This window comes from Somniosus microcephalus, chromosome 12, assembly GCF_052327205.1.
Source record: "Somniosus microcephalus isolate GS21.2 chromosome 12, FLI_Smic_1.0, whole genome shotgun sequence".
In the NCBI taxonomy this organism is placed as follows: Eukaryota; Metazoa; Chordata; class Chondrichthyes; order Squaliformes; family Somniosidae; genus Somniosus; species Somniosus microcephalus.
Genome location: NC_140998.1, coordinates 197,729,647 through 197,749,864, shown reverse-complemented (window position 1 = coordinate 197,749,864; position 20,218 = coordinate 197,729,647). Strand labels below are relative to the sequence as shown.

The 20,218-nt window shown below is 53.5% G+C and overlaps 2 protein-coding genes across 2 annotated transcripts in view; both read right to left on the bottom strand.

Moving 5' to 3' along the window:
- Positions 1–20,218, bottom strand: part of LOC147109867 (glutamate receptor ionotropic, kainate 5-like) — a 612,408-nt gene that overhangs the window by 90,687 nt on the left and 501,503 nt on the right. The window lies entirely within an intron of this gene.
- LOC147109868 (uncharacterized) lies at positions 1,360–11,262 on the bottom strand (the record flags this gene model as incomplete). Its single annotated transcript, XM_086004145.1, has 2 exons — positions 11,258–11,262; positions 1,360–2,599 (listed from the first exon to the last, which is right to left on the bottom strand). Coding segments are annotated over exons 1-2 (1,245 nt in total), but the record flags the coding sequence as incomplete, so codon positions are not given.

Sequence of the window (20,218 nt, the reverse complement as noted above, 5' to 3'; positions counted from 1 at the left end):
GAGGTGTGTTGGAGTGTGTTGGGATGTGTTGGGGTAGGTTGCGGTGTGTTGGGATATGTTTGCGTGTGTTCAGATGTGTTGGGATGTGTTGGGGATGTGTTGGGGTGTGTTTGGGTATTTTGGGATGTGCTGGGGTGTGTTGGTGTGCGTTGGAATGTGCTGGGATGTATTGGGGTGTGTTGGGGTGTGTTGGAATGTGTTGGGATATGTTGGAGTGTGTTGGGATGTTTTGGGGATGTGTTGGGGTGTGTTGGGGTGTTTTGGGATGTGTTGGAGTGTGTTGGTGTGTGTTGGAATGTGCTGGGATGTATTGGGGTGTGTTGGGGTGTGTTGGAATGTGTTGGGATATGTTGGAGTGTGTTGGGATATGCTGGGATGTGTTGGTCTGTGTTGGGGCGTGTTGGGGTGTGTTGGGATGTGTTGGGGTGTGTTGGAGTGTGTTGGATTGTGTTGGGGTGTGTTGGAATGGGTTGGGATGTGTTGGAGTGTGTTGGGATGTTTTGGGATGTGTTGGGCTGTGTTAGGCTGTGTTGGGATGTGTTGGGGTGTGTTGCGGTGTGTTTGGTTGTGTTCAGGTGTGTTGGGATGTGTTGGGGTGCATTGGGATGTGTTGGGATGTGTTGGAGTGTGTTGGGGTGTGTTGGGATGTGTTGTGTGTGTTGGAGATGTGTTGGGGATGTTTTGGTGATGTTTTGGGGATGTTTTGGGGTGTGTTGGAATGTGTTAGAATATGTTGGAGTGTGTTGGGATGTGTTGGGAGGTGTTGGGCTGTGTTGGGATGTGTTGGGATGTGTTTGGATCTGTTGGGATATGTTGGGGTGTGTTGGGTATGTTGGGATGTGTTGGGATGTGTTGGGGTGTTTGGTGTGTTGGGATGTCGTGGGGTGTTTTGGAGTGTGGCGGGGTGTGTTGGAGTGTTGGAATGTGTTGGGGTGTGTTGGGGTGTGTTGAGATGTGTTGGGGTGTGTTGGGGTATGTTGGGGTGTGTTGGTTTGTGTTAGCATGTGTTGCGATGTGTTGGGGTGTGTTGGAGTGTGTTGGGGTGTGTTGGGGTGTGTTGGTGTAGGTTGGGGTGTGTTGGGATATGTTGGTGTGTGTTCGGATGTGTTGGGGTGTGTTGGGATGTGTTGGGGATGTGTTGGGGTGTGTTGGGGTATTTTGGGATGTGTTGGAGTGTGTTGGGGTGTGTTGGTTTGTGTTAGCATGTGTTGCGATGTGTTGGGGTGTGTTGGAGTGTGTTGGGGTGTGTTGGGGTGTGTTGGGGTAGGTTGGGGTGTGTTGGGATATGTTGGTGTGTGTTCGGATGTGTTGGGGTGTTTTGGGATGTGTTGGGGATGTGTTGGGGTGTGTTGGGGTATTTTGGAATGTGTTGGGGTGTGTTGGTGTGTGTTGGAATGTGCTGGGATATGTTGGAGTGTGTTGGGATGTGCTGGGCTGTGTTGGGGCGTGTTGGGGTGTGTTGGGGTGTGTTGGGATGTGTTGGGGTGTCTTGGAGTGTGTTGGGTTGTGTTGGGTTGTGTTGGAAAGTGTTGGGATGTGTTGGAGTGTGTTGGGATGCGTTGGGCTGTGTTGTGCTGTGTTGGGCTGTGTTAAGCTGTGTTGGGGTGTGTTGGGGTGTGTTGTGGTGTGTTTGGGTGTGTTCAGGTGTGTTGGGATGTGTTGGGGTGTGTTGTGATGTGTTGGGATGTGTTGGAGTATGTTGGGGTGTGTTGGGATGTGTTGCAGTGTGTTGGGATATGTTGGGATGTGTTGTGATATGTTGGGGTGTTGGGGTGTGTTCGGGTGTGTTGGGATGTGTTGGGATGTGTTGTGTGTGTTGGAGATGTGTTGGGGATGTGTTGGTGATGTTTTGGGGATGTGTTGGGGTGTGTTGTGATGTGTTGGAGTGTGTTGGGATGTGTTGGAATGTGTTGGGATGTGTTGTGGTGTGTTGGGGTGTGTTGGGTTGTGCTTTGTTGTGATGGGGTGTGTTGGGATGTGTTTGTGTGTGTTGGGGTGTGTTGGGGTGTGTTGGGATGTTTTGGGATGTGTTGGGGTGTGTTGGGATGTGCTTTGTTGTGATGGAGTGTATTGGGATGTGTTGGGATCTGTTTGTGTGTGTTGGGGTGTGTTGGGATCTGTTTGTGTGTGTTGTGGTTTGTTGGGGTCTGTTGGGATGTGCTTTGTTGTGTTGTGTTGGGATGTGTTGGGGTGTATTGGGATGTGTTGTTGTGTGATGGGGTGTGTTGTGGTGTGTTGGGATGTGTTTGTGTGTGTTGTGGTGTGTTGGGTTGTGGTGGGATGCGTTGGGGTATGTTGGGATGTGTTGTGGTGCGTTGGGGTGTGTTGGGATGTGCTTTGTTTTGTTGGGGTGTGTTGGGATGTGTTGGTGTGTGCTGGGGTATGTTGGGGTGTGTTGGGGTGTGTTGGATGTGTTGGAGTGTGTTGGGGTGTGTTGGTTTGTGTTAGCGTGTGTTGCGATGTGTTGGGGTGTGTTAGAGTGTGTTGGGATGTGTTGGGGTGTGTTGGGATATGTTGGTGTGTGTTGGGATGTGTTGGGGTGTGTTTGGGTGTGTTGGGCTGTGTTGGGATGTGTTGGCATGTGTTGGGATGTGTTGCTCTGTGTTAGGGTGTGTTGGGGTGTGTTGGGATGTGTTGGGGATGTGTTGGGGTGTGTTGGGGTGTTTTGGGATGTGTTGGGGTGTGTTGGTGTGTGTTGGGATGTGCTGGGATGTATTGGGGTGTGTTGGGGCGTGTTGGAATGTGTTGGGATATGTTGGAGTGTGTTGGGATATGCTGGGATGTGTTGGGCTGTGTTGGGGTGTGTTGGGATGTGTTGTGTTGTCTTGGGTTTTGTTGGGGTGTGTTGGAATGTGTTGGGATGTGTTGGGGTGTGTTGGGGTGTGTTGCGGTGTGTTTGGTTGTGTTCAGGTGTGTTGGGATGTGTTGGGATGTGTTGGAGTGTGTTGGGATGTGTTGGGATGTGTTGGGATGCGTTGTGTGTGTTGGAGATGTGTTGGGGATGTTTTGGTGATGTTTTGGGGATGTGTTGGGGTGTGTTGGAATGTGTTAGGATATGTTGGAGTGTGTTGGGATGTGTTGGGATGTGTTGGGCTGTGTTGGGATGTGTTGGGCTGTGTTGGGGTGTGTTTGGGTGTGTTGCGGTGTGTTTGGGTGTGTTGGGGTGTGTTGGGGTGTGTTGGGATGTGTTTGGATCTGTTGGGATATGTTGGGGTGCGTTGGGTGTGTTGGGATGTGTTGGGATGTGTTGGGGTGTTTGGTGTGTTGGGATGTCGTGGGGTGTTTTGGAGTGTGGCGGGGTGTGTTGGAATGTTGGAATGTGTTGGGGTGTGTTGGGATGTTTTGGGATGTGTTGGGCTGTGTTGGGATGTGTTGGGCTGTGTTGGGGTGTGTTGGAGTGTGTTGTGGTGTGTTTGGGTGTGTTCAGGTGTGTTGGGATGTGTTGGGGTGTGTTGGGATGTGTTGGGATGTGTTGGAGTGTGTTGGGGTGTGTTGGGATGTGTTCGAGTGTGTTGGGATATGTTGGGATGTGTTGTGATATGTTGGGGTGCATTCAGGTGTGTTGGGATGTGTTGGGATGTGTTGTGTGTGTTGGATATGTGTTGGGGATGTGTTGGTGCTGTTTTGGGGATGTGTTGGGGTGTGTTGTGATGTGTTGGATTGTGTTGGGATGTGTTGGAATGTGTTGAGATGTGTTGTGGTGTGTTGGGGTGTGTTGGGTTGTGCTTTGTTGTGATGGGGTGTGTTGGGATGTGTTTGTGTGTGTTGGGGTGTGTTGGGGTGTGTTGGGATGTGTTGGGATGTGTTGGGGTGTGTTGGGATGTGCTTTGTTGTGATGGGGTGTATTGGGATGTGTTGGGGTGTGTTTGGGTGTGTTGGGATGTGTTGGGATGTGTTGGGATGTGTTGGGGTGTTTGGTGTGTTGGGATGTCGTGGGGTGTTTTGGAGTGTGGCGGGGTGTGTTGGAGTGTTGGAATGTGTTGGGTTGTGTTGGGGTGTGTTGGGATGTGTTGGGGTGTGTTGGGGTATGTTGGGGTGTGTTGAGGTGTGTTGGATGTGTTGGAGTGTGTTGGGGTGTGTTGGTTTGTGTTAGCATGTGTTGCGATGTGTTGGGGTGTGTTGGAGTGTGTTGGGATGTGTTGGGGTGTGTTGGGGTAGGTTGGGGTGTGTTGGGATATGTTGGTGTATGTTCGGATGTGTTGGGGTGTGTTGGAATGTGTTGGGGTGTGTTGGGGTATTTTGGGATGTGTTGTGATATGTTGGGGTGTTGGGGTGTGTTCGGGTGTGTTGGGATGTGTTGGGATGTGTTGTGTGTGTTGGAGATGTGTTGGGGATGTGTTGGTGATGTTTTGGGGATGTGTTGGGGTGTGTTGTGATGTGTTGGATTGTGTTGGGATGTGTTGGAATGTGTTGGGATGTGTTGTGGTGTGTTGGGGTGTGTTGGGTTGTGCTTTGTTGTGATGGGGTGTGTTGGGATGTGTTTGTGTGTGTTGGGGTGTGTTGGGGTGTGTTGGGATGTGTTGGGATGTGTTGGGGTGTGTTGGGATGTGCTTTGTTGTGATGGGGTGTATTGGGATGTGTTGGGGTGTGTTTGGGTGTGTTGGGATGTGTTGGGATGTGTTGGGATGTGTTGGGGTGTTTGGTGTGTTGGGATGTCGTGGGGTGTTTTGGAGTGTGGCGGGTTGTGTTGGCGTGTTGGAATGTGTTGGGGTGTGTTGGGGTGTGTTGGGATGTGTTGGGGTGTGTTGGGGTATGTTGGAATGTGTTGGAGTATGTTTGGGTCTGTTGGAGTGTGTTGAGGTGTGTTGGGGTGTGTTGGAATGTGTTGTGTTGTGTTTGGGTGTGTTGGAGTCTGTTAGGGTGTGTTGGGTGCGTTGGAGTATGTTGGGGTGTGTTGGCATGTGTTGGGCTGTGTTGGAGTGTGTTGGGATGTGTTGGGATGTGTTGGGGTGTGTTGGGGTGTGTTGGGATGTTTTGGGATGTGTTGGGGTGTGTTGGGATGTGTTGGGATGTGTTGCTGTGTGTTGGGATGTGTTGGGGTGTGTTGGAGTGTGTTGGGGTGTGTTGGAATGTGTTGGGGATGTGTTGGCGTGTGTTGTGGTGTGTTGGGATGTGCCGGATGTGTTGGGGTGTGTTGGGGTGTGTTAGAACGTGTTAGGATATGTTGGAGTGTGTTGGGATGTGCTGGGATGTGTTGGGCTGTGCTGTGGCATGTTGGGGTGTGTTGGGGTGTGTTGGGATGTGCGGGATGTGTTGGGCTGTGCTGGGGCGTGTTGGGGTGTGTGGGGGGATGTTGGGATGTGTTGGGGTGTGTTGTTATGTGTTGGGGTGTGTTGTAGTGTGTTGGGGTGTGTTGAAATATGTGGGGATGTGTTGGAGTGTGTTGGGCTCTGTTGGGATGCGTTGGGATATTTTTGGGTGTGTTGGGGTGTGTTGGGATGTGTTGGGGATATGTTGGGGTGTGTTGGGGGGTGTTGGGGTGTTTTGGGATGTTTTGGGATGTGTTGGGGTGTGTTGGGGTTTGTTGGAATGTGTTAGGGTATGTTGGAGTCTGTTGGGATGTGTTGGGGTGTGTTGGGTGCGTTGGGATGTCGTGGGGTGTGTTGGAGTGTGGTGGGGTGTGTTGGAGTGTTGGAATGTGTTGGGGAATGTTGGGGTGTGTTGGGATGTGTTGGGGTGTGTTGGGGTATGTTGGGGTGTGTTGGGGTGTGTTGGGGTGTGTTTGGGTGTGTTGGGCTGTGTTGGGATGTGTTGGGTGTGTTGGGGTGTGTTGGGATGTGTTGGGGTGAGTTGGAGTGTTTTGGGATGTGGTGGGGTGTGCTGGGGAGTGTTAGGATGTGTTGGGCTGTGTTGGCATGTGTTGGGGTGTGTTGGGATGTGTTGTGATGTGTTGGGATTTGTTGGGATGTGTTAGGATGTGTTGGGGTGTGTTGGTGTGCGTTGGGATGTGTTGGGTGTGTTGGGGTTATTGGGATGTGTTGGGATGTGTTGGGGTGTGGGGTGTGTTGGGATGTGGTGGGGTGTGTTGGGATGTGGTGTGTTGGGGTGTGGCGGGGTGTGCGGGGGTGTGTTGGAATGTGTTGGAGTATGTTTGGGTCTGTTGGAGTGTGTTGGGGTGTGTTGGAATGTGTTGGGTTGTGTTTGGCTGTGTTGGAGTGTGTTGGGGTGTGTTGGGGTGTGTTGAAATGTGTTGGGATGCGTTGGAGTGTGTTGGGCTCTGTTGGGATGTGGTGGGATGTTTTGGGGTGTGTTGGGGTGTGTTGGGATGTGTTGGGGATGTGTTGGGGTGTGTTGGGGGTGTTGGGGTGTTTTGGGATGTTTTGGGATGTGTTGGGGTGTGTTGGGGTTTGTTGGAATGTGTTGGGGTGTGTTGGGGTGTGTTGGGATGTGTTGGGGTGTGTTGGGGTATGTTGGGGTGTGTTGGGGTGTGTTGGATGTGTTGGAGTGTGTTGGGGTGTGTTTGTTTGTGTTAGCGTGTGTTGCAATGTGTTGGGGTGTGTTGGAGAGTGTTGGGATGTGTTGGGGTGTGTTGGGGTATGTTGGGGTGTGTTGGGATGTGTTGGAGTGTGGCGGGGTGTGTTGGAGTGTTGGAATGTGTTGGGGAATGTTGGGGTGTGTTGGGATGTGTTGGGGTGTGTTGGGGTATGTTGGGGTGTGATGGGGTGTGTTGGGATGTGTTTGGGTGTGTTGGGCTGTGTTGGGATGTGTTGGGTGTGTTGGGGTGTGTTGGGATGTGTTGGGGAGAGTTGGAGTGTTTTGGGATGTGGTGGGGTGTACTGGGGAGTGTTAGGATGTGTTGGGCTGTGTTGGGATGTGTTGGGGTGTGTTGGGATGTGTTGTGATGTGTTGGGATTTGTTGGGATGTGTTAGGATGTGTTGGGGTGTGTTGGTGTGCGTTGGGATGTGTTGGGTGTGTTGGGATTATTGGGATGTGTTGGGATGTGTTGGGGTGTGGGGTGTGTTGGGATGTGGTGGGGTGTGTTGGGATGTGGTGTGGTGTGTTGGGGTGTGGCGGGGTGTGCGGGGGTGTGTTGGAATGTGTTGGATTATGTTTGGGTCTGTTGGAATGTGTTGGGGTGTGTTGGAATGTGTTGGGTTGTGTTTGGCTGTGTTGGAGTGTGTTGGGGTGTGTTGGGGTGTGTTGAAATGTGTTGGGATGCGTTGAAGTGTGTTGGGCTCTGTAGGGATGTGGTGGGATGTTTTGGGGTGTGTTGGGGTGTGTTGGGATGTGTTGGGGATGTGTTGGGGTGTGTTGGGGGTGTTGGGGTGTTTTGGGATGTTTTGGGATGTGTTGGGGTGTGTTGGGGTGTGTTGGGATGTGTTGGGGTGTGTTGGGGTGTGTTGGGATGTGTTGGGGTGTGTTGGGGTATGTTGGGGTGTGTTGGGGTGTGTTGGATGTGTTGGAGTGTGTTGGGGTGTGTTTGTTTGTGTTAGCGTGTGTTGCAATGTGTTGGGGTGTGTTGGAGAGTGTTGGGATGTGTTGGGGTGTGTTGGGGTATGTTGGGGTGTGTTGGGATGTGTTGGGGTGTGTTTGGGTGTGTTGGGCTGTGTTGGGATGTGTTGGGACGTGTTGGCGTGTGTTGGGATGTGTTGCTGTGTGTTAGGATGTGTTGGGGTATGTTGAAGTGTGTTGGGTTGTGTTGGGATGTGTTGTGGATGTGTTGGGGTGTGTTGGGGTGTTTTGGGATGTGTTGGGGTGTGTTGGGATGTGCTGGGATGTATAGGGGTGTGTTGGGGTGTGTTGGAATGTGTTGGGATATGTTGGAGTGTGTTGGGATATGCTGGGATGTGTTGGGGCGTGTTGGGGTGTGTTGGGGTGTGTTGGGATGTCTTGGGATGTGTTGGGATGTGTTGGGCTTTGTTGGGGTGTGTTGGGGCATGTTGGGGTGAGTTGGGGTGTGTTGGGGTGTGTTGGGGTGTGTTGGAGTGTGTTGGGGTGTGTTGGCATGTGTTGGCTGTGTTGGGGTGTGTTGGGATGTGTTGGGGTGAGTTGGAGTGTTTTGGGATGTGGTGTGGTGTGCTGGGGAGTGTTAGGATGTGTTGGGCTGTGTTGGGATGTGTTGGGGTGTGTTGGGATGTGTTGTGATGTGTTGGGATTTGTTGGGATGTGTTAGGATGTGTTGGGGTGTGTTGGTGTGCGTTGGGATGTTTTGGGTGTGTTGGGGTTATTGGGATGTGTTGGTCGTGTTGGGGTGTGGCGTGTGTTGGAATGTGATGGGGTGTGTTGGGATGTGGTGTGGTGTGGCGGGGTGTACTGGGGTGTGTTGGAATGTGTTGGAGTATGTTTGGGTCTGTTGGAGTGTGTTGGGGTGCGTTGGGGTGTGTTGGAATGTGTTGGGTTGTGTTTGGGTGTGTTGGAGTGTGTTGGGGTGTGTTGGATGCGTTGGAGTATGTTGGGGTCTGTTGGCATGTGTGGGGATGTGTTGGAGTGTGTTGGGATGTGTTGGGGTGTGTTGGGGTGTGTTGGGATGTGTTGGGGTGTGTTGGGATGTGTTGGGATGTGTTGCTGTGTGTTGGGATGTGTTGGGGTGTGTTGGATTGTGTTGGGGTGTGTTGGAATGTGTTAGGATATGTTGGAGTGTGTTGGGATGTGTTGGGATGTGTTGGGCTGTGTTGGGATGTGTTGGGGTGTGTTTGGGTGTGTTGCGGTGTGTTTGGGTGTGTTGGGGTGTGTTGGGGTGTGTTGGGATGTGTTTGGATCTGTTGGGATATGTTGGGGTGTGTTGGGTGTGTTGGGATGTGTTGGGATGTGTTGGGGTGTTTGGCGTGTTGGGATGTCGTGGGGTGTTTTGGGGTGTGTTGGAGTGTGTTGTGGTGTGTTTGGGTGTGTTCCGGTGTGTTGGGATGTGTTGGGCTGTGTTGGGATGTGTTGGGATGTGTTGGAGTGTGTTGGGGTGTGTTGGGATGTGTTGGAGTGTGTTGGGATATGTTGGGATGTGTTGTGATATGTTGGGGTGTTGGGGTGCGTTCGGGTGTGTTGGGATGTGTTGGGATGTGTTGTGTGTGTTGGATATGTGTTGGGGATGTGTTGGTGCTGTTTTGGTGATGTGTTGGGGTGTGTTGTGATGTGTTGGATTGTGTTGGGATGTGTTGGAATGTGTTGGGATGTGTTGTGGTGTGTTGGGGTGTGTTGGGTTGTGCTTTGTTGTGATGGGGTGTGTTGGGATGTGTTTGTGTGTGTTGGGGTGTGTTGGGGTGTGTTGGGATGTGTTGGGATGTGTTGGGGTGTGTTGGGATGTGCTTTGTTGTGATGGGGTGTATTGGGATGTGTTGGGATCTGTTTGTGTGTGTTGGGGTGTGTTGGGATGTGTTTGTGTGTGTTGTGGTTTGTTGGGGTGTGTTGGGATGTGCTTTGTTGTGTTGTGTTGGGATGTGTTGGGGTGTATTGGGATGTGTTGGTGTGTGATGGGTTGTGTTGTTGTGTGTTGGGATGTGTTTGTGTGTGCTGGGGTGTGTTGGTTTGTGGTGGGATGTGTTGGGGTATGTTGGGATGTGTTGTGGTGTGTTGGGGTGTGTTGGGATGTGCTTTGTTTTGTTGGGGTGTGTTATGATGTGTTGGGGTGTGGTGGGATGTGTTGGGGTGTGTTGGGCTGTGCTGGGTTATGTTGGGGTGTGTTGGGAGGTGTTGGGGTGTGTTGGGCTGTGTTGGGATGTGCTGGGTTGTGTTGGGTTGTGGTGGGATGTGTTGGCGTATGTTGGGATGTGTTGTGGTGTGTTGGGGTGTTTTGGGATGTGCTTTGTTTTGTTGGGGTGTGTTGGGATGTGTTGGGGTGTGTTGGGATGTGTAGGGGTGTGTAGGAATGTGTTGGAATGTGCTGGGATGTGCTGGGCTGTGTTGGGGTGGGATGGGCGGGATCCCTGCCCTGCACAGGGTTTTCCTGAATGTGATGATTTGAGAAGATGTTGTCTAACGAGAGAATTTCAGCCCATCAGCACCGGGAGGCGGACGTGGCGGAAACTGGAATCAGTGTTGCTGTCGCTGGAACTGTTTGTCAGTCTAACAGCTCCTCCTACTGCCGAACAACCCTCAATACATCTACAACACAGCCTGAAGCAGAAACCTTTACCAATCTAGTGTCCACCTACTGTTGAAATAGCCAAGTATCCCAAATCTAACACAGGACAACATCAGGCCAACAGACTCTGCACCCTGCTGTACAGTACGAGCATTACCGGTGATTGTCGGCTCAGCAACGGTGAGAGACATTGATTAAAGGGAACCGGTTCCTCCCGATCCTGACCCTCCCGCACTCTGTGTCCCCTGGACGAGGTCACCCCTGACCCCGTGACCCTGGACCCGGTCACCCCCTGACCCCGTGTCCCCCGGACCCAGTCACTCCCTGACCCTGTGCCCCCCGGACCCGGTCACCCCCTAAGCCCATCCCTCCCTGACCCCGTGCCACCTGGACCCGGTCACTCCCTGACCCCGTGTCCCCCGGGCCCGGTCACTCCCTGACCCCGTGCCACCCGGACCCGGTCACTCCCTGACCCCGTGCCCCCCGGACCCGGTCACTCCCTGACCCCGTGCCACCCGGGCCCGGTCACTCCCTGACCCCGTGTCCCCCGGACCCGGTCACTCCCTGAACCCGTGCCACCCGGACCCGGTCACTCCCTGACCCCGTGCCCCCTGGACCCGATCACTCCCTGACACCGTGCCACCCGGACCCGGTCACTCCCTGACCCCGTGCCCCCCGGACCCGGTCACTCCCTGACCCCATGCCACCCGGACCCGGTCACACCCTGACCCCATGCCACCCAGACCCGGTCACCCCCTGACCCCGTGCCCCCCAGCCCTAGTCACTCCCTGACCCCGTGTCCACCGGACTCGGTCACACCCTGACCCCGTGCCACCCGGACCTGGTCACCCCCTGACCCCATGCCCCCCAGCCCTAGTCACTCCCTGACCCCGTGTCCACCGGACTCGGTCACACCCTGACCCCGTGCCACCCGGACCCGGTCACCCCCTGACCCCGTGCCCCCCAGCCCTAGTCACTCCCTGACCCCGTGTCCACCGGACTCGGTCACACCCTGACCCCGTGCCACCCGGACCCGGTCACCCCCTGACCCCATGCCCCCCAGCCCTAGTCACTCCCTGACCCCGTGTCCACCGGACTCGGTCACACCCTGACCCCGTGCCACCCGGACCCGGTCACCCCCTGACCCCATGCCCCCCAGACTCGGTCACCCACTGACCCCGTGCCCCCTGGACCCAGTCACTCCCTGACCCCATGTCCCCCGGACCTGGTCACCCACTGACCCCATGCCCCCTGGACCCAGTCACCCCCTGACCCCGTGCCCCCCAGCCCCAGTCACTCCCTGACCCCGTGTCCACCGGACCCGGTCACTCCCTGACCCCGTACCCCCCAGACCCGGTCACTCCCTAACCCCATCCCTCCCTGACCCCGTGCCCCCTGGACCCGGTCACTCCCTGACCCCGTACCCCCCAGACCCGGTCACTCCCTAACCCCATCCCTCCCTGATCCCGTGCCACCCGGACCCGGTCACTCCCTGACCCCATGCCCCCAGGACCCGGTCATTCCCTGACCCCATACCCCCCAGACCCGGTCACTCCCTAACCCCATCCCTCCCTGACCCCGTGCCCCCTGGACCCAGTCACTCCCTGACCCCGTGCCCCCTGGACCCAGTCACACCCTGACCCCGTCCCTCCCGGACCCGGTCACTCCCTGAACCCGTGCCCCCCCGACCCAGTCACCCCCTGACCCTGTGCCACCCCGGACCTGGTCACTCCCTGACCCCGTGCCCCGTGGACCCGGTCACTCCCTGACCACGTATCACCCGGACCCGGTCACCCCCTGACCCCGTGCCCCCAGGACCCAGTCACTCCCTGACCCCGTGCTCCCCGGACCCAGTCACTCCCTGACCCCATGCCCTCCCAGACTGGGTCACTCCCAGACCCGGTCACACCCTGACCCCGTTCCCCCTGGACCCGGTCACTCCCTGACCCCGTGCCCCCTGGACCCGGTCACTCCCTGACCCCGTTCCCCCTGGACCCGGTCACACCCTGACCCCGTTCCCCCTGGACCCGGTCACTCCCTGACCCCGTGCCCCCTGGACCCAGTCACACCCTGACCCCATGCCCCCCGGACCCAGTCACTCCCTGACCCCATGCCCCCCGGACCCAGTCACTCCCTGACCCCATGCCCTCCCAGACTGGGTCACTCCCAGACCCGGTCACTCCCTGACCCCGTGCCCCCTGGACCCAGTCACACCCTGACCCCGTGCCCCCCAGACCCAGTCACTCCCTGACCCCATGCCCTCCCAGACTGGGTCACTCCCAGACCCGGTCACACCCTGACCCCGTTCCCCCTGGACCCGGTCACTCCCTGACCCCGTGCCCCCTGGACCCGGTCACTCCCTGACCCCGTTCCCCCTGGACCCGGTCACTCCCTGACCCCGTTCCCCCTGGACCCGGTCACTCCCTGACCCCGTGCCCCCTGGACCCAGTCACACCCTGACCCCGTGCCCCCCAGACCCAGTCACTCCCTGACCCCATGCCCTCCCAGACTGGGTCACTCCCAGACCCGGTCACACCCTGACCCCGTTCCCCCTGGACCCGGTCACTCCCTGACCCCGTGCCCCCTGGACCCAGTCACACCCTGACCCCGTACCCCCCAGACCCGGTCACTCCCTAACCCCATCCCTCCCTGACCCCGTACCCCCCAGACCCGGTCACTCCCTAACCCCATCCCTCCCTGACCCTGCGCCCTCCCAGACTGGGTCACTCCCAGACCCGGTCACACCCTGACCCCATGCCACCCAGACCCGGTCACCCCCTGACACCGTGCCCCCCAGCCCCGGTCACTCCCTGACGCCGTACCCCCCAGACCTGGTCACTCCCTAACCCCATCCCTTCCTGACCCCGTGCCCCCTGGACCCGGTCACTCCCTGACCCCGTGCCCCCCGGACCCGTTCACTCCCTAACCCCATCCCTCCCTGACCCAGTGCCCACTCGACCCGCTCACACCCTGACCCCGTGCCACCCCGGACCTGGTCACTCCCTGACCCTGTGCCCCCCAGCCCCAGTCACTCCCTGACCCCGTGTCCACCAGACTCGGTCACACCCTGACCCCGTGCCACCCGGACCCGGTCACCCCCTGACCCCATGCCCCCCAGACTCGGTCACCCACTGACCCCGTGCCCCCTGGACCCAGTCACTCCCTGACCCCATGTCGCCCGGACCTGGTCACTCCCTGACCCCGTGACCCCCCGACCCGGTCACTCCCTGACCCCGTGCCCACCAAACCCGGTCACTCCCTGACCCCGTGCCACCCAGACCTGGTCACTCCCTGACCCTGTGCCGCCCGAACCCGGTCCCTCCTGAACCCTGTTGCATCCTGGAACTCGTCATCCCCAGATCCGGTCCGTCCCTGATCCCGTGTCCCCCGGAACATGTGCCCCCCGGACTCTGTCCCTTTACCCCCCGGATTCTGTCTCTAACTGGAAATTGCTGGAATCTATCATTAGGGATGTGGTAACAGGTTTTAAAAGAGGTGTCAGCTAAGATTGTGGATGCATTGGTTTTGATCTTCCAAAATTCCCTAGATTTGAGAACTAACCCCATGGATTGGAACGTAGCAAATGTAACCCCGCTATTCAAGAAAGAACAGAGAGAAAAAGTAGGGAACATATCGGCACAAGCTCTTTTTCTGCCGCCTTCGTCTCCGTGCCCACTTCTTTGGCCAGGAGTCTTCCCCCCGCATGGCTGACCCTTTCTCCCGCTTTCAGAATTCTCGTTCTACCTGGACCCCTCCCCTGGCCTCTTACCCTCTCTAGATCTTTTCATTGCAAACGGCCGCCGCGACATCGGCCGCCTCCATTTCTCTGCTCCCCTCACTCACTCCAACCTACCTTCCTCTGAACTTGCAGCAGTCCATTCTCTCAGATCCAACCCCAACATTGTCATTAAACCTGCTGACAAACGTGGCGCCATTGTTGTTTGGCGAACCGACCTCTATCTAGCGGAAGCTGAACGCCAACTCTCCGACACCTCCCCCTACCTCTGCCTGGACCACGACCCCACTACTGAACATCAAGCCTCCGTTTCCAAGACTGTCACTGACCTCATCTCCTCTGGAAATCTTCCCCCCACGGCCGCCAACCTCATAGTTCCCCAACCCCACACAGCCCACTTCTACCTCCTTCCCAAGATCCACAAACAGGACTGCCCTGGTAGACCCATCATTTCAGCCTGGTCTTGCCCCACGGAACTTATCTCTGCCTATCTCAACTCTATTTTTTCTCCCCTTGTCCAGTCTCTTCCCACCTACATCCGCGACTCTTCCGATGCCCTCCGCTACTTTAACAGTTTCCAATTTCCTGGACCCAACCACCTCCTTTTCACTAATATAATTGCAAAATACTGCGGATGCTGGAAATCTGAAATAACAACAGAAAATGCTGGAAATACTCAGCAGGCCAGGCAGCATCCGTGGAGAAACGGAAGCTCAGGGTTACCCAACACCTGCCCTTTTACCTCCTCCCTTCCCACTGTCCAGGGCCCCAAAACACCCCTTCCAGGTGAAACAGCGAGTTACTTGTACTTCTTGCAATTTAATATACTGTATTCGCTGCTCACGATGCGGTCTCCTCTACATTGGGGAGACCAAACGCAGATTGGGCGACCGCTTTGTGGAACACCTCCGTTCAGTCCGTAAGGGTGACCCTGAGCTTCCGGTCGCCTGTCACTTTAATTCACCGCTTCACTCCTACTCTGACCTCTCCGTCCTCGGCCTATTACATTGTTCCAATGAAGCTCAACGTAAGCTCGAGGAACAGCACCTCATCTTTCGATTGGGCACTTTGCAGCCTGCCAGACTCAATATTGAGTTCAACAATTTCAGATAATTATCCCTACCCCCATTTTTCATGCAGTATGATTTTTGCCATTCCCATTTGCAACATTTTATCTTTCCTGCCTCTTACAAAAGTATAGGATGTTCTTTCTATTTCTTCCTCCCCCCCGCCCCCGTCTCTGCACCTGCTTAATATCTGTTACATCTCCAGCTTTTTCCAGTTCTGATGAAGGGTCCCAGACCTGAAACGTTAACTCTGTTTCTCTCTCCACGGATGCTGCCTGGCCTGCTGAGTATTTCCAGCATTTTCTGTTGTTATTTCATCTCCTTTTCACCATGGACGTCCAATCCCTCTACACCTCCATCCCCCACCAGGATGGCCTGAAGGCGCTCCGCTTCTTCCTTGAACAGAGGCCCAACCACTCCCCATCCACCACCACCCTCCTCCGCCTAGCTGAACTTGTTCTCACATTGAACAACTTCTCCTTTGACTCCTCACTTCCTCCAAATCAAAGGTGTTGCTATGGGAATCCGCATGGGTCCTAGCTATGCCTGCCTTTTCGTGGGATATGTGGAACACTCTGTTCCAGTCATACTCAGGTCCCCTCCCTCACCTCTTTTTCCAGTACATTGATGGCTGTATAAGTGCCGTTTCCTGCTCTCGCCCTGAACTAGATAATTTCATTCACTTTGCTTTCAATTTCCACCCTGCCCTCACCTTCACATGGTCCATCTCCGACTCTTCCCTTCCCTTCCTCGACTTCTCCATCTCCATCTCTGGGGATAGGTTATTGACAAACATTCACTACAAGCCCACTGACTCCCACAGCTACCTGGACTACACTTCCTCCCACCCCGCTTCCTGTAAGGATTCTATTCCATTCTCCCAGTATCTCCGTCTCCGCCGCATCTGCTCAGACGATGCCACCGTCCACACCAGTGCTTCCAACATGTCTTCTGTTTTCCTCAACCGAGGATTCCCCTCTACTGTGGTTGACACAGCCCTTGACCATGTCCATTCTATCTCCCGCACTTCTGCCCTCACCCTTGCCCCTCCCTCCTGGAACCACGATAGAGTTCCCCTTGTCCTCACCTTTCACCCCACCAGCCTCCACATTCAACGGATCATCCACCACCATTTCCGCCAACTCCAGCGTGATCCCACCACCAAACGCATCTTCCCCTCACCTCCCCTTTCAGCATTCTGTAGGGACTGCTCCCTCCGTGACACCCTGGTCCGCTCCTCTATCACCCCCAGCACCCCTTCCCTTTCGCCTGGCACCTTCCCGTGCAAGCGCAGGAGATGTAACACCTGCCCTTATACCTCCCCGCTTCCCACTGTCCAGGGCCCCAAACACCCCTTCCAGGTGAAACAGCGATTTACTTGTACTTCTTGCAATCTAGTATACTGTATTCGCTGCTCACAATGTGGTCTCCTCTACATTGGGGAGACCAAACGCAGATTGGGTGACCGCTTTGCGGAACACCTCCGTTCAGTCCATAAGGGGGACCCCGAGCTTCCGGTCGCCTGTCACTTTAATTCTCCGCTCCACTCCCACTCAGACCTCACTGTCCTCGGGCTCTTGCATTGTTCCACTGAAGCTCAGCGTAAGCTCGAGGAACAGCACCTCATCTTTCAATTAGGCACTTTACAGCCTTCTGGACTCAACATAGAGTTCAACAATTTCAGATCATAACCTCGGCCCCTATCATTTATATATTTTTTATCCACTTTTTGTCTGTGTCTTTCTTCTCTCCCACAGGGCAGCTGCCTTTCATTCTGCCAGCGCAATTCACACTTCATCTAGAGCCATCCTTTGTTTCTTAACCTGTTCCATTACCATCTCCTCTCGCCTTGAATATCTCCTAATGTCTCTTAACCTCTCCTGCCTTCTATCCTCTCACAGACCTTCCCTTTTGTTCTTTCATCCCCTCCCCCCTTTCCCAGCCCCTACACTTGCTTAAATACTGTTCCAGTTCCTGCTTTTTTTCCAGTTCTGACGAAAGGTCATCGACCTGAAACATTAACTCTGTTTCTCTCTTCACAGATGCTGCCCGACCTGCTGAGTATCTCCAGCATTTTCTGTTTTTATTTCAGATTTCCAGCATCTGCAGTATTTTCTTTTTGTAACATATAGGCCAGTTCATCCGACATCAGCAGTAGGGAAATTGCCGGAATCTTTCATTAGGGACGTGGTAACAGGGCACTTAGAAAATAATATGATTAGGCAGAGTCAACATGGTTTCATGAAAGGGAAATTGTGTTCGACAAATCTACTGGAGATTTTAAAGAGTGTAACTAGCAGGGTAGATAAGGGGGAACCAGCGGATGTACTATATTTAGATTGACAAAAGAAATGGTACAAGGTGCCACACAAGAGGTTGTTTCACAATATTAGGGCTCATGGGATTAGGGGTAATATATTAGTATGGATTGAAGATTGGTTAACGGACAGAGAACAGAGAGTAGGGATAAACAGATCATTTTTAGATTGGTAGGCTGTAACTAGTGGGGTGCTGCAAGGATCAGTACTTGGGCCTCAGCTATTTACAATTTATATTAATGACTTAGATGAAGGGACCGAGTGTAATGTATCCAAGTTTGCTGATGTTACAAAACTAGGTGGGAAAGTAAGCTGTGAGGAGAACACAAAGAGCCTGCAAAGGGGTAGAGACAGGTTAAGTGAGTGGGCAATAAGGTGGCAGGCGGAGTATAATGTGAGGAAATCTGAGGTTATTCACTTTGGTAGGAAGAATCGAAAAACAGAATATTTTTTAAATGGTGAGAACCTATTAAATGTTGGTGTTCAGAGAGATTTAGGTGTCCTCATACAGGAAGCACAGAGTTAGCAAGCAGATACAGCAAGCAATTAGGATGGCAAATGGCAAGACGGTCTTTATTGCAAGGGGGCTGTAGTACAAGATTAAGGAAGTCTCACTACAATTGTGCAGGGCTTTGGTGAGACCACACCTGGAGTACTGTGCATAGCTTTGGTCACCTTATCTGAGGAAGGATATACTTGCCTTCGAGGCGGAGCAACAAAGGTTCACTGGATTGATTCCTGGGATGAGAGGGTTGTCCTATGAGGAGAGATTGAGTAGATTGAGCCTATACACAGGAGTTTAGGAGAATGAGGGGTGATCTCATTGAAACATATAAGATTCTGAGGGCGATTGTAGGGTAGACTGAGAGGCTATTTCCCCTGTCTGGAAAGTCTAGAACTAGGGGGCAGAGTCTCAGGATAAGGGGTCGGCCATTTAAGACTGAGATGAGGAGCAATTTCTTCACTCAGGGAGTTGTGAATCTTTAGAATTCTCTACCCCAAAGGGCTATGGATGCTGAGTCATTGAGTATATTCAAGGCTGAGATAGATAGACTTTTGGAATCATGGGGAATCAAGGGATATGGAGATCGGGTGGGAAAGTGGAGTTGAGGTCGAAGATCAGTCATGATCTTATTGAATGGTGGAGGAGGCTCGAGGGGCCGTATGGCCGACTCCTGCTCCTAATTCTTATGTTCTTATTTTATGTATAGAGACTAAAGAAGCTGGGGTTGTTTTACTTAGAGCAGAGCAGGTTAAGGGCATTTTTAATAGAGATGTTCAAAATGATGTGGGGTTTTGATAAGAGTAGATAGAGAGAAACTGTTTCCACTGGCAGGAGGGTCAGTAACCAGAGGACAAAGATAAAAAGTCAGGGCAGATGAGGTAAAATCTTTTGACGCAGCGAGTTGTTATGATCTACAACGGACTGCCTGAAAGGGTGCTGGCAGCAGCTTCAATAGTAACTTTCAGAAGGGAATTGGACATATGCTTGAAAAGGAAAGAATTGCAGGCTATGGGGAAAGAGCAGGGAAGTGGTACTAATCGGATAGCTCTGCAAAGAGCCGGCACAGGCATGATGGCCCAAATGGCCTCCTACTGTGCAGTATGATTCTATGAAAATTGACTGACTTGTGACTTTTATGTTCTAATAGAGGATAGAGAGCAGATGGAAGCTTGAGGTGTAACTAAGTTTTGTATCTGCCTTAACGGTTCCCAGTTTCCCTACCTGGACAGGAGGTGAGGTGGGATAGTTACCCTCAGTACTCTTGGACTGGGAAGGGATGAATTCAGCAAGTGTCTCCCCTCCTGATCCCTATACAGTGACTCTTTGGTGTGTCAATTATCCTCAGTTGGTCTCACTATTGTCTCTGAGACAATGGTTGTTAGCCACAGTAGAATAGGCTCTGGGGTCAGGAAGTGCTCCCTTAAAAATCATCATCCTACTTTTCAGTGAATTACTTTTAGAAGTGCAATCACTATTGATATATCGGCAAATCATAGAATCATAGAATCAGAGAAAGCTACAGCACGGAAGGACGCCATTTCGGCCCATCCTGTCCGCACCGACCAACAAAGAGCTATCCAGCCTAATCCCACTTCCCAGCTCTTGGTACCGTAGCCCTGCAGGTTAGAGCATCCCAACTGCACATCCAAGTACTTTTTTAATGTGGTTAGGTTTCCTGCCTCTACCACCCTTTCAGGCAGTGAGTTCCAGACCCCCACAACCCTCTGGGTTTCCCCTCAAATCCCCTCTAACCCTTCCACCAATTACTTTAAATCTGTGCCCCCTGGTTTTTGACCCCTCTGCTAAGGGAAATAGATCCTTTTTATCCACTTTATCTAGGCCCCTCATAATTTTATACACCTCAATAAGGTCTCCCCTCAGCCTCCTCTGTTCCAAGGAAAACAGACCCAGCCTATCCAGTCTTTCCTCATAGCTAGGATTCTCTACTCCCGGCAACATCCTTGTAAATCTCCTCTGTACCCTCTCTAGTGCAATCACATCTTTCCTGTAATGTGGTGACCAGAACTGCACGCAGTACTCTAGCTTTTTGTGCAGTGTCTTAATAAGTCAGGTACATCACAGATTAGACGCTGAGCAAATCTCCCTCTGTTGCCATAGCAAGGCCGATATCAGCCCCAGATATGCTTCCTTATTGTAAATATTCCAATTCCAGCACTCGGGAATCCCTAGGACTTGTGTGAATGAGATTATGAGTCATGAGGTAAGAATTCTTCTGGTCAGTTTGAAGAATATGCGTTGTATATGAAAGTTTCTCTGTTCAGTATTTCCACTAAAATAAAAAAGCTTAAAAAAAATAGACAAACGGTGGAAGTCTTCACAAATACTTTCACAATGTTGCTACAAATATAGACTCTATCTCCCCCGGACTCTGTCTCCCCCCCGGACTCTGTCTCCCACCAGACTCTGTCTCTCCCGGACTCTGTCTCCCCCCAGACTCTGTCTCCCTCGGACTCTGTCTCCCACCGGACTCTGTCTCCCCCGGACTCTGTCTCCCCCCAGACCCTGTCTCCCCCAGACTCTATCTCCCCCGGACTCTGTCTCCCCCCGGACTCTAT